Genomic DNA, 17,467 nt, shown 5'->3' with positions numbered 1-17,467 from the left:
ACCAGCCCAGTTTGGACCAATTAATGGTGGAGGGAGCCTCTAACCAGCCCAGTTTGGACCAATTCATGGTGGAGGGAGCCTCTAACCAGCCCAGTTTGGACCAATTAATGGTGGAGGGAGCCTCTAAACAGCCAAGTTTTGGGAAATTCATGGTGGAGGGAGCCTCTAACCAGCCCAGTTTGGACCAATTCATGGTGGAGGGAGCCTCTAAAAAACCCAGTTTGGACCAATTCATGGTGGAGGGAGCCTCTAATTAGCCCAGTTTGGACCAATTAATTGTGGAGGGAGCCTCTAACCAGCCCAGTTTGGACCAATTAATGGTGGAGGGAGCCTCTAACCAGCCCAGTTTGGACCAATTCATGGTGGAGGGAGCCTCTAAACAGCCAAGTTTTGGGAAATTCATGGTGGAGGGAGCCTCTAACCAGCCCAGTTTGGACCAATTCATGGTGGAGGGAGCCTCTAAAAAACCCAGTTTGGACCAATTCATGGTGGAGGGAGCCTCTAAACAGCCAAGTTTTGGGAAATTCATGGTGGAGGGAGCCTCTAACCAGCCCAGTTTGGACCAATTCATGGTGGAGGGAGCCTCTAAAAAACCCAGTTTGGACCAATTCATGGTGGAGGGAGCCTCTAAACAGCCCAGTTTGGGCAAATTCATGGTGGAGGGAGCCTCTAACCAGCCCAGTTTGGACCAATTAATGGTGGAGGGAGCCTCTAAACAGCCCAGTTTGGGCAAATTCATGGTGGAGGGAGCCTCTAAACAGCCCAGTTTGGGCAAATTCATGGTGGAGGGAGCCTCTAACCAGCCCAGTTTGGACCAATTAATGGTGGAGGGAGCCTCTAAACAGCCCAGTTTGGGCAAATTCATGGTGGAGGGAGCCTCTAACCAGCCCAGTTTGGACCAATTAATGGTGGAGGGAGCCTCTAAACAGCCCAGTTTGGGCAAATTCATGGTGGAGGGAGCCTCTAAACAGCCCAGTTTGGGCAAATTCATGGTGGAGGGAGCCTCTAACCAGCCCAGTTTGGACCAATTAATGGTGGAGGGAGCCTCTAAACAGCCCAGTTTGGGCAAATTCATGGTGGAGGGAGCCTCTAACCAGCCCAGTTTGGGCAAATTCATGGTGGAGGGAGCCTCTAACCAGCCCAGTTTGGACCAATTAATGGTGGAGGGAGCCTCTAACCAGCCCAGTTTGGACCAATTCATGGTGGAGGGAGCCTCTAAACAGCCAAGTTTTGGGAAATTCATGGTGGAGGGAGCCTCTAACCAGCCCAGTTTGGACCAATTCATGGTGGAGGGAGCCTCTAAAAAACCCAGTTTGGACCAATTCATGGTGGAGGGAGCCTCTAAACAGCCCAGTTTGGGCAAATTCATGGTGGAGGGAGCCTCTAAACAGCCCAGTTTGGGCAAATTCATGGTGGAGGGAGCCTCTAACCAGCCCAGTTTGGACCAATTAATGGTGGAGGGAGCCTCTAACCAGCCCAGTTTGGACCAATTCATGGTGGAGGGAGCCTCTAAACAGCCAAGTTTTGGGAAATTCATGGTGGAGGGAGCCTCTAACCAGCCCAGTTTGGACCAATTCATGGTGGAGGGAGCCTCTAAAAAACCCAGTTTGGACCAATTCATGGTGGAGGGAGCCTCTAAACAGCCCAGTTTGGGCAAATTCATGGTGGAGGGAGCCTCTAACCAGCCCAGTTTGGACCAATTAATGGTGGAGGGAGCCTCTAAACAGCCCAGTTTGGGCAAATTCATGGTGGAGGGAGCCTCTAAACAGCCCAGTTTGGGCAAATTCATGGTGGAGGGAGCCTCTAACCAGCCCAGTTTGGACCAATTAATGGTGGAGGGAGCCTCTAAACAGCCCAGTTTGGGCAAATTCATGGTGGAGGGAGCCTCTAACCAGCCCAGTTTGGGCAAATTCATGGTGGAGGGAGCCTCTAACCAGCCCAGTTTGGACCAATTAATGGTGGAGGGAGCCTCTAACCAGCCCAGTTTGGACCAATTCATGGTGGAGGGAGCCTCTAAACAGCCAAGTTTTGGGAAATTCATGGTGGAGGGAGCCTCTAACCAGCCCAGTTTGGACCAATTCATGGTGGAGGGAGCCTCTAAAAAACCCAGTTTGGACCAATTCATGGTGGAGGGAGCCTCTAAACAGCCCAGTTTGGGCAAATTCATGGTGGAGGGAGCCTCTAACCAGCCCAGTTTGGACCAATTAATGGTGGAGGGAGCCTCTAAACAGCCCAGTTTGGGCAAATTCATGGTGGAGGGAGCCTCTAACCAGCCCAGTTTGGACCAATTCATGGTGGAGGGAGCCTCTAACCAGCCCAGTTTGGGCAAATTCATGGTGGAGGGAGCCTCTAACCAGCCCAGTTTGGACCAATTAATGGTGGAGGGAGCCTCTAACCAGCCCAGTTTGGACCAATTCATGGTGGAGGGAGCCTCTAACCAGCCCAGTTTGGACCAATTAATGGTGGAGGGAGCCTCTAAACAGCCAAGTTTTGGGAAATTCATGGTGGAGGGAGCCTCTAACCAGCCCAGTTTGGACCAATTCATGGTGGAGGGAGCCTCTAAAAAACCCAGTTTGGACCAATTCATGGTGGAGGGAGCCTCTAATTAGCCCAGTTTGGACCAATTAATTGTGGAGGGAGCCTCTAACCAGCCCAGTTTGGACCAATTAATGGTGGAGGGAGCCTCTAACCAGCCCAGTTTGGACCAATTCATGGTGGAGGGAGCCTCTAAACAGCCCAGTTTGGGCAAATTCATGGTGGAAGGAGCCTCTAACCAGCAGAGTTGTGGGAAAGCAGGGTGGAGGGAGCCTCTAACCAGCAGAGTTGGTGGAAATCAGGGTGGAGGGAGCCTCTAACCAGCAGAGTTGGGGGAAATCATGTTGGAGGGAGCCTAGTATTAGCAGAATTGTGCAACGCTTATGGTGGATGAGTATGAGGATGCGGAGGAATTGGAGAGGTTGAGTACAGACATGGAGTTTCATGTTGGGGTGCTTTACACAGGTGGGCACAAAAATGACGGCTCTACCCAGTGGTGGTTCATTTTTATCAAAGTGAGCCGGTCGGCACTCTCAGCTGACAGACGGGTGCGCTTGTCAGTGATGATGCCACCGGCTGCACTGAACACCCTCTCAGATAGGACGCTGGCGGCAGGACAGGACAGCACCTCCAAGGCATATAGGGCAAGTTCAAGCCACAGGTCCAACTTCGACACCCAATACGTGTAGGGCGCAGAGGGGTCGGAGAGGACAGGGCTGTGGTCGGAAAGGTATTCCCGCAACATGCGCCTATACTTCTCACGCCTGGTGACACTAGGACCCTCCGTGGCGGCACTTTGGCGAGGGGGTGCCATCAAGGTGTCCCAGACCTTAGACAGTGTGCCCCTCGTTTGTGTGGACCGGTGAGAACTTGGTTGCCTACTGGAGGAACTGCCCTCCCTGCCGCCACTGTCACATGCTGGAAACATCTCCATCATATTCTGCACCAATTGCCTGTGGCAAGCATTGATGCGATTGGCCCTCCCCTCTACCGGAATAAAAGACGAGATGTTGTTTTTATACCGGGGGTCAAGGATAGCAAAGATCCAGTACTGGTTGTCCTCCATGATTTTGACAATACGCTTGTCGGTTGTAAAGCACCCCAACATGAACTCAGCCATGTCTGCCACAGTGTTAGTTGGCATGACTCCTCTGGCCCCACCGGAAAGTTCAATCTCCATTTCCTCCTCATCCTCCATGTCTACCCATCCGCGCTGCAACAATGGGACGATTCGAAGTTGCCCGGAAGCCTCCTGTATCACCATCACATCATCGGACAACTCTTCTTCCTCCTCCTCCTCCTCCTCCTCCTCCTCCATTAAACGCAGTGAAGCGGACAGATGTGTGGACCTACTCTCCAGCTGTGACGGATCGGATGCTATCCCTAACTCCTCTGTGTGATCTGAGTTATCCCTGATGTCAATCAGGGATTCTCTCAGAACACACAAGAGCGGGATTGTAAGGCTCACCATCGCATCCTCAGAGCTCACCCTCCTTGTGGACTCCTCAAAGACCCGTAGGATGTCACAAAGGTCTCTCATCCATGGCCACTCATGGATGTGAAACTGAGGCAGCTGACTTTGTGGCACCCTAGGGTTTTGTAGCTGGTATTCCATCAAAGGTCTCTGCTGCTCAACCACTCTATTCAACATCTGAAACGTTGAGTTCCAGCGTGTGGGGACGTCGCACAAAAGCCGGTGTTGTGGCACATGCAGGCGTTGCTGGAGAGATTTTAAGCTAGCAGCGGCTACTGTCGACTTGCGAAAGTGGGCGCACATGCGCCGCACTTTCACCAGTAGCTCTGGAACATTGGGGTAGCTCTTTAGGAAACGTTGCACCACTAGGTTGAAGACGTGGGCCAGGCATGGAACATGTTGGAGTCCGGCAAGCTCCAGAGCTGCTACCAGGTTCCGGCCGTTATCACAAACGACCATGCCTGGGCCCAGGTGCAGCGGCTCAAACCATATTGCCGTCTCATCGAGGAGGGCATCCCTCACCTCGGAGGCAGTGTGCTGTCTGTCCCCCAAGCTGATCAGCTTCAGCACAGCCTGCTGACGTCTACCAACGCCAGTGCTGCAACGTTTCCAACTCGTAGCTGGGGTCAATCTAACAGCGGAGGAGGAGGCGGTGGCGGAGGAGGAGGCGGTGGCGGAGGAGGAGGCGGTAGAGGAGGAGGAGGAGGGGGGTGTTCTTCTCGTGTCCCTGCCAGGAATGTTAGGCGGGGAGACGAGGTACACCGGGCCAGTTTGGGAAGCAGTCCCAGCCTCAACTACATTCACCCAGTGTGCCGTCAGTGAAATGTAGCGTCCCTGTCCGCATGCACTTGTCCACGCGTCGGTGGTCAAGTGGACCTTTGTGCAAAGCGCGGAACTAAGGGCCCGCCTGATGTTGAGTGACACGTGCTGGTGCAAGGCGGGGACGGCACACCGGGAGAAGTAGTGACGGCTAGGGACGGCATAGCGAGGTGCCGCAGTTGCCATCAGGTCCAGGAAGGCGGGAGTTTCAACAAGCCGGAACGCCAACATCTCCTGGGCCAGCAGTTTAGCGATGTTGGCGTTCAAGGCTTGCGCGTGTGGGTGGTTAGCAGTGTATTTCTGCCGCCGCTCCAATGTCTGAGAGATGGTGGGTTGTTGTAAAGAAACGCCTGATGGTGCCTTTGATGGTGCAGGAGAAGGAGATAAGACAGGACCAGGGGAGGATGAGGTAGAAGTCAACAAAGTGGCGGAGGCAGATGAAGTGGTGTCCTGGCTCGTCCTCTGGAGTGCATCGCCAGCACAGTCAGCAGTGGCAGTGGCAGAGGCAGAGGCAGTGGCAGTGGCGTGAACGGCAGGCGGCCTTTGTCCTGCCGTTGCTGCCTGCCACTGATTCCAGTGCTTGGATTCCAAATGACGGCGCATTGAAGTGGTGGACAGGTTGCTCTTCTCAGAGCCCCTAATCAATTTCGAGAGGCAAATTGTGCAGACAACACTATATCTGTCCTCGGCGCATTCCTTGAAAAAACTCCACACCTTCGAGAAACGTGCCCTCGAGGTGGGAGTTTTTCGGGGCTGGGTACGAACTGGAACATCTTGGGAGATTCCGGGTGTGGCCTGGCTTCGCCTAAGCTGCTGACCTCTGCCTCTGCCTCTAGCTACCCTTTTTGGTGCTGCACCTGCCTCAACATCCACACTACTTTCCCCGCTTGACATCCCCCCTGTCCAGGTCGGGTCAGTGTCCTCATCATCCACCACTTCCTCTTCCAACTCCTGTCTCATCTCCTCCTCCCGCACAATGCGCCAGTCAACTGGATGCCCTGACGGCAACTGCGTCACATCATCGTCGATGAGGGTGGGTTGCTGGTCATCCACCACCAAATCGAACGGAGATGGAGGAGACTCTAGTGTTTGAGCATCTGGACACAGATGCTCCTCTGTTAGGTTCGTGGAATCGTGACGTGGAGAGGCAGGTTGAGGGACAATGAAAGGAGCGGAGAACAGCTCTGGGGAGCAGGGACAGTTTGGGTTATTGTTCTGTAAAGCTTCGGAATTTTGGGAGGAAGGAAGACAAGACTGTTGGGTAATAGGAGGAGAGGAGGCAGAGTCTGACTGGCTGCTGGACAATGTGCTGTAAGCGTTCTCTGACAGCCATTGCAAGACCTGTTCCTGGTTCTCGGGCCTACTAAGGTTTGTACCCTGCAGTTTAGTTAATGTGGCAAGCAACCCTGGCACTGTGGAGTGGCGCAATGCTTGCTGCCCCACAGGAGTAGGCACGGGACGCCCTGTGGCTTCACTGCTACCTTGCTCCCCAGAACCATTCCCCCGACCTCGCCCACGGCCTCGTCCACGTCCCTTTCCGGGAGCCTTGCGCATTTTGAATTCCTAGTTAGAAATTGGCACTGTATACCAGTAGTAAAAATTGTGGGTGCACGTAACCCCAATATATTCTTTGAATTCCCAGTCAGACACTGGCACTATATGGCAGTAGCAAGAAATGAGGGTATTTGTATTCCCAATATATTCTTTGAATTCCCAGTCAGACAATGGCACTGTATACCAGTAGTAAAAATTGTGGGTGCACGTAACCCCAATATATTCTTTGAATTACCAGTCAGAAACTGGCACTATATGGCAGTAGCAAGAAATGAGGGTATTTATAACCCCAATATATTCTTTGAATTCCCAGTCAGACAATGGCACTGTATACCAGTAGTAAAAATTGTGGGTGCACGTAACCCCAATATATTCTTTGAATTCCCAGTCAGACACTGGCACTATATGGCAGTAGCAAGAAATGAGGGTATTTGTATTCCCAATATATTCTTTGAATTCCCAGTCAGACAATGGCACTGTATACCAGTAGTAAAAATTGTGGGTGCACGTAACCCCAATATATTCTTTGAATTCCCAGTCAGACACTGGCACTATATGGCAGTAGCAAGAAATGAGGGTATTTGTATTCCCAATATATTCTTTGAATTCCCAGTCAGACAATGGCACTGTATACCAGTAGTAAAAATTGTGGGTGCACGTAACCCCAATATATTCTTTGAATTACCAGTCAGAAACTGGCACTATATGGCAGTAGCAAGAAATGAGGGTATTTGTATTCCCAATATATTCTTTGAATTCCCAGTCAGACAATGGCACTGTATACCAGTAGTAAAAATTGTGGGTGCACGTAACCCCAATATATTCTTTGAATTACCAGTCAGAAACTGGCACTATATGGCAGTAGCAAGAAATGAGGGTATTTGTATTCCCAATATACTCTTTGAATTCCCAGTCAGACAATGGCACTGTATACCAGTAGTAAAAATTGTGGGTGCACGTAACCCCAATATATTCTTTGAATTACCAGTCAGAAACTGGCACTATATGGCAGTAGCAAGAAATGAGGGTATTTGTATTCCCAATATACTCTTTGAATTCCCAGTCAGACAATGGCACTGTATACCAGTAGTAAAAATTGTGGGTGCACGTAACCCCAATATATTCTTTGAATTACCAGTCAGAAACTGGCACTATATGGCAGTAGCAAGAAATGAGGGTATTTATAACCCCAATATATTCTTTGAATTCCCAGTCAGACAATGGCACTGTATACCAGTAGTAAAAATTGTGGGTGCACGTAACCCCAATATATTCTTTGAATTCCCAGTCAGACACTGGCACTATATGGCAGTAGCAAGAAATGAGGGTATTTGTATTCCCAATATATTCTTTGAATTCCCAGTCAGACAATGGCACTGTATACCAGTAGTAAAAATTGTGGGTGCACGTAACCCCAATATATTCTTTGAATTACCAGTCAGAAACTGGCACTATATGGCAGTAGCAAGAAATGAGGGTATTTGTATTCCCAATATACTCTTTGAATTCCCAGTCAGACAATGGCACTGTATACCAGTAGTAAAAATTGTGGGTGCACGTAACCCCAATATATTCTTTGAATTACCAGTCAGAAACTGGCACTATATGGCAGTAGCAAGAAATGAGGGTATTTGTATTCCCAATATACTCTTTGAATTCCCAGTCAGACAATGGCACTGTATACCAGTAGTAAAAATTGTGGGTGCACGTAACCCCAATATATTCTTTGAATTACCAGTCAGAAACTGGCACTATATGGCAGTAGCAAGAAATGAGGGTATTTATAACCCCAATATATTCTTTGAATTCCCAGTCAGACAATGGCACTGTATACCAGTAGTAAAAATTGTGGGTGCACGTAACCCCAATATATTCTTTGAATTCCCAGTCAGACACTGGCACTATATGGCAGTAGCAAGAAATGAGGGTATTTGTATTCCCAATATATTCTTTGAATTCCCAGTCAGACAATGGCACTGTATACCAGTAGTAAAAATTGTGGGTGCACGTAACCCCAATATATTCTTTGAATTCCCAGTCAGACACTGGCACTATATGGCAGTAGCAAGAAATGAGGGTATTTGTATTCCCAATATATTCTTTGAATTCCCAGTCAGACAATGGCACTGTATACCAGTAGTAAAAATTGTGGGTGCACGTAACCCCAATATATTCTTTGAATTACCAGTCAGAAACTGGCACTATATGGCAGTAGCAAGAAATGAGGGTATTTGTATTCCCAATATATTCTTTGAATTCCCAGTCAGACAATGGCACTGTATACCAGTAGTAAAAATTGTGGGTGCACGTAACCCCAATATATTATTTGAATTACCAGTCAGAAACTGGCACTATATGGCAGTAGCAAGAAATGAGGGTATTTGTATTCCCAATATACTCTTTGAATTCCCAGTCAGACAATGGCACTGTATACCAGTAGTAAAAATTGTGGGTGCACGTAACCCCAATATATTCTTTGAATTACCAGTCAGAAACTGGCACTATATGGCAGTAGCAAGAAATGAGGGTATTTGTATTCCCAATATACTCTTTGAATTCCCAGTCAGACAATGGCACTGTATACCAGTAGTAAAAATTGTGGGTGCACGTAACCCCAATATATTCTTTGAATTACCAGTCAGAAACTGGCACTATATGGCAGTAGCAAGAAATGAGGGTATTTATAACCCCAATATATTCTTTGAATTCCCAGTCAGACAATGGCACTGTATACCAGTAGTAAAAATTGTGGGTGCACGTAACCCCAATATATTCTTTGAATTCCCAGTCAGACACTGGCACTATATGGCAGTAGCAAGAAATGAGGGTATTTGTATTCCCAATATATTCTTTGAATTCCCAGTCAGACAATGGCACTGTATACCAGTAGTAAAAATTGTGGGTGCACGTAACCCCAATATATTCTTTGAATTACCAGTCAGAAACTGGCACTATATGGCAGTAGCAAGAAATGAGGGTATTTGTATTCCCAATATACTCTTTGAATTCCCAGTCAGACAATGGCACTGTATACCAGTAGTAAAAATTGTGGGTGCACGTAACCCCAATATATTCTTTGAATTACCAGTCAGAAACTGGCACTATATGGCAGTAGCAAGAAATGAGGGTATTTATAACCCCAATATATTCTTTGAATTCCCAGTCAGACAATGGCACTGTATACCAGTAGTAAAAATTGTGGGTGCACGTAACCCCAATATATTCTTTGAATTCCCAGTCAGACACTGGCACTATATGGCAGTAGCAAGAAATGAGGGTATTTGTATTCCCAATATATTCTTTGAATTCCCAGTCAGACACTGGCACTATATGGCAGTAGCAAGAAATGAGGGTATTTGTATTCCCAATATATTCTTTGAATTCCCAGTCAGACAATGGCACTGTATACCAGTAGTAAAAATTGTGGGTGCACGTAACCCCAATATATTCTTTGAATTCCCAGTCAGACACTGGCACTATATGGCAGTAGCAAGAAATGAGGGTATTTGTATTCCCAATATATTCTTTGAATTCCCAGTCAGACAATGGCACTGTATACCAGTAGTAAAAATTGTGGGTGCACGTAACCCCAATATATTCTTTGAATTCCCAGTCAGACACTGGCACTATATGGCAGTAGCAAGAAATGAGGGTATTTGTATTCCCAATATATTCTTTGAATTCCCAGTCAGACAATGGCACTGTATACCAGTAGTAAAAATTGTGGGTGCACGTAACCCCAATATATTCTTTGAATTCCCAGTCAGACACTGGCACTATATGGCAGTAGCAAGAAATGAGGGTATTTGTATTCCCAATATATTCTTTGAATTCCCAGTCAGACAATGGCACTGTATACCAGTAGTAAAAATTGTGGGTGCACGTAACCCCAATATATTCTTTGAATTACCAGTCAGAAACTGGCACTATATGGCAGTAGCAAGAAATGAGGGTATTTGTATTCCCAATATACTCTTTGAATTCCCAGTCAGACAATGGCACTGTATACCAGTAGTAAAAATTGTGGGTGCACGTAACCCCAATATATTCTTTGAATTACCAGTCAGAAACTGGCACTATATGGCAGTAGCAAGAAATGAGGGTATTTGTATTCCCAATATATTCTTTGAATTCCCAGTCAGACAATGGCACTGTATACCAGTAGTAAAAATTGTGGGTGTATATAGCCCCAATTCTATTGCTAGGGGACTTGCAGGGTATTTCTGGGGTGAAGGTGGGGGGGCACACCGTTGGAATGGGTATCGGGGTATATATCGGGTATACGGGAATACACTGACAGTGTATTCCATTCAGGATCCTGGGAAAGCTGGGTTGCGGCGATTGAGCCCGTCAGTGCCACGTTACACTGACAAGCTTCTCCCTGGAATTTAGCTCTTACAAGAGCTGTTGGTTGTCTTCTCCTTCCTATCCTAGCCTGTCCCTGCCTACCCAGAATCTAAGCCCTAGCTAGCTGGACGGAAACCTCCGTCCTCGGTGAATTGCAAGCTCAGAATGACGCGAAGCTGGGCGTCGCTGTTCTTTTAAATTAGAGGTCACATGTTTTCGGCAGCCAATGGGTTTTGCCTACTTTTTTCAACGTCACCGGTGTCGTAGTTCCTGTCCCACCTACCCTGCGCTGTTATTGGAGCAAAAAAGGCGCCAGGGAAGGTGGGAGGGGAATCGAGTAATGGCGCACTTTACCACGCGGTGTTCGATTCGATTCGAACATGCCGAACAGCCTAATATCCGATCGAACATGAGTTCGATAGAACACTGTTCGCTCATCTCTAGTCAATAACAGAGCTCCAATTGCAGCATGAATGTGCTGATTATAACATACATTATATATATATATATATATATATATATATTTAATATAATCTCTTATATGGATGTGTTTATAGTAATTATTCATTAATATGTATGCAAATAAATATTTGTGTGTGCACATAAATCGTCCTAACTTTTCTACTCCGACTTTTCTTTGCAAACAGTCCATGTTGGTTGTGCTTTATCTGTGATACATTTTATTTTATATATTTTATTTTTTTTTGGTACCATTTAGAGGAATTTCTGATGTTTTGACTGTTTTGTTCCATTTTTTTTTAGAGGTGGCTGGCATTCATTGTATGGGATAAATATTTTTTATATTTTAATAGTTTTGAGCATTTTTGCACCTGGGGATTCTTTATGTTTATTTACTTTTATATGTATTGTAGGAAAAGGGGTGATTTGAAATTTTCTATTTGAATTTTTTCAGAAAATCTAAAAAAATACAGTTTGTTACAGTTTAGGGTAAAATTTCTGTACTACTATTGAGCCTTAAGCCTGGAGGCTTTCAGAAAGCACCTGCAATTTTCCAGGAGAGTCATTCCATTATCGAACTTAAAAATATAAGTAGAAGTAACCACTGAGATGCTATGGTCGCATCTGACCTCATCATCGGAGTAGTTAAATACCCATGATCAGAGACCTCTCTGATCACAAGACTGCCATGATTATATTTCCACAGGACTAAGGTCATAGCAAAAAAGAGATTTTCTGCATTGACCAGGACTTAAGGTTATCCAGCCTAGTACTGTAAGACGTGGCTACTGCACAGAGGAAAGCAGATGATTTATTACTTTGTCATACTATCATTTTTAATGTTTTCAAGATTGCCGCCTGGAGCAGCAATGTATTTAAAACAGCTGACAGAGGCCTGTGCCAGGTAAATATACCTGAAGCGCCGTCTCCAGCTGAGGTGCTGGAGTTTGCTGACCTCTGTTCTACAAGTTATTTACAACATTGTATATAAAAAGGCAGCTAGTCTTGATAAACTCTTAGGATGTGCCTAATTTATGATGAGGGGCCATGTGCCCGCAGTGAAATTTAGGCTGTGTAGATTTCTGATGTCAGTAAATTAGTGTAAATGATCCTAAATCTTATGCAGCCTGGTGGCCTGCCCAAGCCACACCCCCTTTCAGGAAAGTGGTAAGTGGCATAAAAGAGAGAGTTTCATTTTTTTTTTAATGTATTTTATTTTTAATTTTTTTGCAAAAATCCGAATTGCACAAAAAATAGCATTAGTCACATAGCAGTGCTGGAACTGTTTTATGTGAGTATCCTATTACAGAATGGTCTTTGTAGCTTCCTTATTCTATTGATTTTGACCAAAAGACAAAACAGTGGGCATTATTTGATGGCTTCTCTTTTCTGGCAATAGTTGTGTAACTTCTTCTAAAGGGGCAGATTAAATCAAGCGATGTCAGTCACTGCCCAGTTGAAGGCATTTGGCTGCGCTTGTGAGCACCTGGTTGCCAATTCACTTGGATTTGGCAGTCAGCCAGTCACCTAGGAGAATTTTCAGGTAAACCTGCCAACTAATGTTACAGTAGGTCTAGTCCTGGCATCGATCAGGTTATAAAATATACTAGAACTGTGTAAATGAAACATTGCTGACCGTGGAACACCAGTTATATGTATCTGAAAACATATTGTAATTTCCTTTCTTTTCAGGGAAGCATGTCACCGAGATATTATCAATTTACAAGTGGAAATGATAAAACAGTTTCACATACAATCGGTATGTATAAACAATATTTACTTCTGCTTAATGTTAAGGTAGAAAAAGCAGGATATCCAGCAGAAACCAGAGTTGCTTAACAACATAAATAGCTTTAAATTACTCTGTGGATTGATGTATCTATTTTTCATCATGGAAATAAAAAAAAGCTTTTGTGCATGGCAATAACAAGAAATATTTTAATATTAAGAGTGCCAGTGAAAGTAACATTGTGCAGACTTGCTGCCTCAGCACTTGTGAAGGAAAGGAATTGTTGTAATAAAACTTAATAAAGAGAAAAAAGCTGTTATTAAAATGTGTGTTACACTGCCTTATAAGTTACTGGTAGCCTGTTCACTTAATATTATTTTAATGCTTTGTACCATTAGAAGGAAGGTTCATTTCGCGGCATGTAATGTGACAGAAGGAGCTGGGAAACCATGGTGCAATGCAGACCTAGTAAAATCAGAAGTGGGTTATTGAGTCTTCACGACTTGTTCCGAGCACACAGAAGCTCTATGTAGTACAAGTAAACCTAATTAATGTTATATAAAAGATGTAGCTTGTCTTAAGATAGCCTTTGCAGGAGAGGGCTCTTGTATCTGGTCACTGTTGAGTACATTTATACATTATTTGTAAGCATTTATCATAAGGATTGTATATAACACATTTTAGGAGCCGCATGAGGAAAAATAGCAGTATCTCGGCTGAGTTGGATATAAAAGGACTAAGAAATGTTGCTGCCACATTCAATTCTCATCCTTATGTTTGCAGATGTTGATGTGCTTTTTTTTTGATAGGAAAAATGCCCTTGATATTTCTTTTGGCATCGGTTTCAAAACTTTGTCGAATGATCTAATCTCTTCTTTCTGTCTACTAACTCCAGTAAATGAAGTAATATCAATCCTTGTAGCAAACATTACCTGCTGTTTAACAGCCTTTTTTATCCTGCAGGTTTTAAATTGTTTCCAATTCCTGTAAGAGAAATAGGGTTTTCTTTGTTAAACTGTTACTTATTGTTATTTACATATACATGTAGCCATCTACAAGTAATGCAGTTTTCCGTTACAACATTTTAGTCCTTTTTCTGTTTGTTTGATTTTTGCCGGTTTCAGAATTATGTCCATACATTCCTAATTTTCCTTTTTCTTTTAGACTGAAATACAAATGTTACTTGAAAGATACTCTGTAAACGAAAACCTAGTCGCTGAGATAGAGAAGCTCCGTGAAGAGAATAAAAGGTTAAAAGCTCACTATTAAGATAACCAACTTTATGCCGAAGGAGTGCTTAAAGTGCTTGTTCATCACAGTTTGTCATATTGATAGGATTACTTATTTGGCAATATTGTCATTTAGTATTGTCACCATTTTCTGTCCTGTTTTTAAGCAGGGGTGGACTGTCGTCGGCCTAGAAACACTCACGCGAAGGAAATAATTGACTCTTAGGGGGAGCAGATGACTGGTTCAAAGCACAATCACAGTACCTTCTATTGCAGCAGGTCAATAATAAACAAAGAAATAATACATTCTGGATTGTTATAGCAAATACTGTACATTTGCAGTGTAGAAAACATCTGTCTCCTCTAAGAAATCAATGAGCATGTTGTTGGGAGTGTTCCTTAACTTGTGGTTGTCTGCCCTCCTGCCTCAGAAATTAGGACAAGGCAGAGGTGACAACTTATTACACATTAAATATCTGATGTCTGCACATTGTGTTACCTATTCCACATGTCAAAGGGTCTTTGCTAATGGAAGTACAGTATAGATTGTTCTGTCTAGTAACCATGTGGCTTGTATGGGAAAGCAGAATCCGATTGCATACCAAACCTGAAATATGCAATTTGTGCTTAATATGTCACACTCTACAGGTGTAAAATTTACAGTAATGTCGACATATGATGTAAATGGTTGTATACACACCTAAGTGCCTGTTTTTTATATCCACTATGGGCTCAGTTTAGTTGATGTTTTCAGACGTGTGCTATTGTCAGCATTGAGGCTATTAAAGTGGTTTTCCCAACTCTGCAACTTATCCCTTATCCACAAGGTCTGCTAGCATAAGCAGAGCATTGGACTCCTCTCTTATCCCTGTGGATAGGGAATACATTTCAGAGGTGGGCAAAGCCCGCTTTAATGTTGATAATATTTAACACATTGTATAACGTAGGTTCTCTTGGCTTTTGTCTTTTTTAAAGAAGTCATTCAGTAACATTTTTTTTGTATTTATTTACATAATAAAGATAAGGCGTTTGTAGCCAACTTTACTTTCTGAATGTAATTTTTTTAAAAATTGTTTGTATTTTTATATGTAAAAGCTAACCTTGGCGCTATTTGTTTTGTTTTATGTCCGTTATTTTGGTGTGAAACCGTCTTGTTAGTCGTTCTAATTAACTTAAACTTTTATTTCAAATCTGATATGGAAAGTAATTTTATTTAAATCATAAATATAAATGCTGGTTTAATCCTCTTCAGCACTACATCAATATTATGTAATAAGAGAAGAAATGGTACTGTGGCTAAGTCTGATTGATGCCTAGTCAAGCATGATAACAAAAATTAAAAGGTGTACCTAGAGAATCACGGTGCCTTTATACTTATATTAAATCATTGAATGATTTAATGACCTTGAATTTTAATAAATTGCTTTTATATTCAATCATAGTGATTTTGGAGAGTTTTCGAGTGGAGCCCTTTTTACAGTTATGGTTTGTCATCCACAGTTGTTAAGAATAGTTGTGTCATTTTCAGCAAGCTTCAGCTATTACTTTATTGTGTTATACTCTTTTAGCGCTTCTTATTAGTTTATGTTTGGCACTGATTATTTTTGACTGCAGTAAACTATCTTGCAAATTCTACAATGTTAGTTTATAGTATGTCTGCATGTGTAATGCAAAGCATGACTGAAACAAACAAACAACCTGGATAAGTGTCTAAATCAGGGTTGCCCAATACGTCGATCGCGATCTACCGGTCAATCGCAAAGGACGTATGGGTCAATCGCGGGATGCAGCCAGGGATCCCCGGTGTCTGCTTGTTCACAGTGCAGGTTGAGAGTCGACTCTCAGCCTGCGCTGTGAACAAGCACCTCAGACACTTGCAGGCCGGGCAGCAGCAGCTCCGGGGGATGACGTGCTCCCCGCTCTTAGGGATGGAGGGAGCCGGGGTGCTGCTTGTTCACAGCGCAGGCTGAGAGTCATCTCTGGACACTGGCAGGTGGGGCTGCCGCAGCCTCAGCCTGCCAGTGTCCAGAGATAACTCTCAGCCTGCGCTGTGAACAAGCAGACACCGGGGATCCCTGGGCGGCCACAGAACGCCACTGTCTCCTGCTCTCACACTCCGCCCGGCCCCGTCCACAGGCCTGCCTTGGCCCCACCCACAAGAAGTGGGTAGTAGATCTTTTGCCTTGGTCAGTTTATAAAGTAGCTAACATGCTGAAAAAGTGTGAGCACCCCTGGTCTAAATCATACAGGAATCAGTGTTATATCAATAATACAGAGAAACTGTTGGTGCAGCAGTTATCAGGAAGTTTCTATTAGCTATATCATGTACATATGAATTTATTTTTTTTTTCAAACCCCCTTTTAAGGCACTGTAGAGAGGTGCTCTGGCTAAGTTCACATGGTGGATTTTGGTCCGGAATTTGACACGGATTCCGCATCAAATTCCGGATTAAAATACCGCCGCCTATATAATTCATTGGGAGCCGGGCATTTACGGACATACCCTATCTTCCGCGGTGGAATCAGCTGCAGGAGACCGTGGTGCGTTCCTCCCTCCGGACTAGGCCTAATGAATGGGCCTAATCCGGAGCGGAATTCCGCGACTGGATGCCGGTGCACTTGTATGCCCTGCCCTGGTGTCCAGTCGCAGATAGCTGTTTTTTGGTCCGCAATCTCAGGTGGCATCCTGCCTCAAATTCCGGACCAAAATCCGCCGAGTGAACTTAACCTTAAAATGCAGCCTTGGAAGACCAATTAGACAACCTTTGTAAACGGTGATTAGAATAGGCTTTCCTAGTGCTTTGTTCATACAGAGCATTTTTTTTTGTAGCATGTTTAATGAAATTTTACATACAAACATCTGTAATAACAAAAAAGGGATGGGGGAGCGATGGGAGTGCAACAGGAAAGGGGTTAAAAATGTTTTGACTTAGCCTTGTTAACAATAATTGTAATGGGGCCACACGGTGGCTCAATGGTTAGCACTGTAGCCTTGCAGCATGGGGTCCTGGTGTTCAAATCCCACCAAGGGCAAAAAAAACATCTGCAAGGAGTTTGTTCTCCCCGTGTTTGCATGGATTTCCATCCCGTATTCCAAAAAGACATACTGATAGGGAAAAATGTACATTGTGAGCTCTATGCGGGGCTCACAATCTACATTTAAAAAAAACAAAACAATTGTAATGACAATCTATTATAGAGAAGTGAGCATAAGAATGTACATTATAAACCTCAGATCTCTTGAATGTTATTGCTGACAAGTTTACACCGATAACATTTAAACCAATTACAGGTAATGTGAATAACACTGATAATCTTGAT

At 44.4% G+C, this 17,467-nt stretch overlaps 1 protein-coding gene across 1 annotated transcript in view; it reads left to right on the top strand.

The window, feature by feature from the left end:
• NEDD1 (NEDD1 gamma-tubulin ring complex targeting factor) overlaps window positions 1-15,190 on the top strand; it is a 50,309-nt gene extending 35,119 nt beyond the window's left edge. Inside the window, exons 14-15 of the mRNA XM_075274558.1 lie at window positions 12,881-12,947; window positions 14,082-15,190. Coding sequence (XP_075130659.1) covers window positions 12,881-12,947; window positions 14,082-14,186 — 172 coding nt within the window. The 3' untranslated portion in view covers window positions 14,187-15,190. The remainder of the gene's footprint in view (window positions 1-12,880; window positions 12,948-14,081) is intronic.
• Window positions 15,191-17,467: the final 2,277 nt, after the last annotated feature.

Source organism: Leptodactylus fuscus, chromosome 5, assembly GCF_031893055.1.
Source record: "Leptodactylus fuscus isolate aLepFus1 chromosome 5, aLepFus1.hap2, whole genome shotgun sequence".
NCBI classification, from domain to species: domain Eukaryota; kingdom Metazoa; phylum Chordata; class Amphibia; order Anura; family Leptodactylidae; genus Leptodactylus; species Leptodactylus fuscus.
The sequence above is the reverse complement of the archived record's forward strand: the minus strand, read 5'-3'. Positions and strand labels throughout refer to the sequence as shown.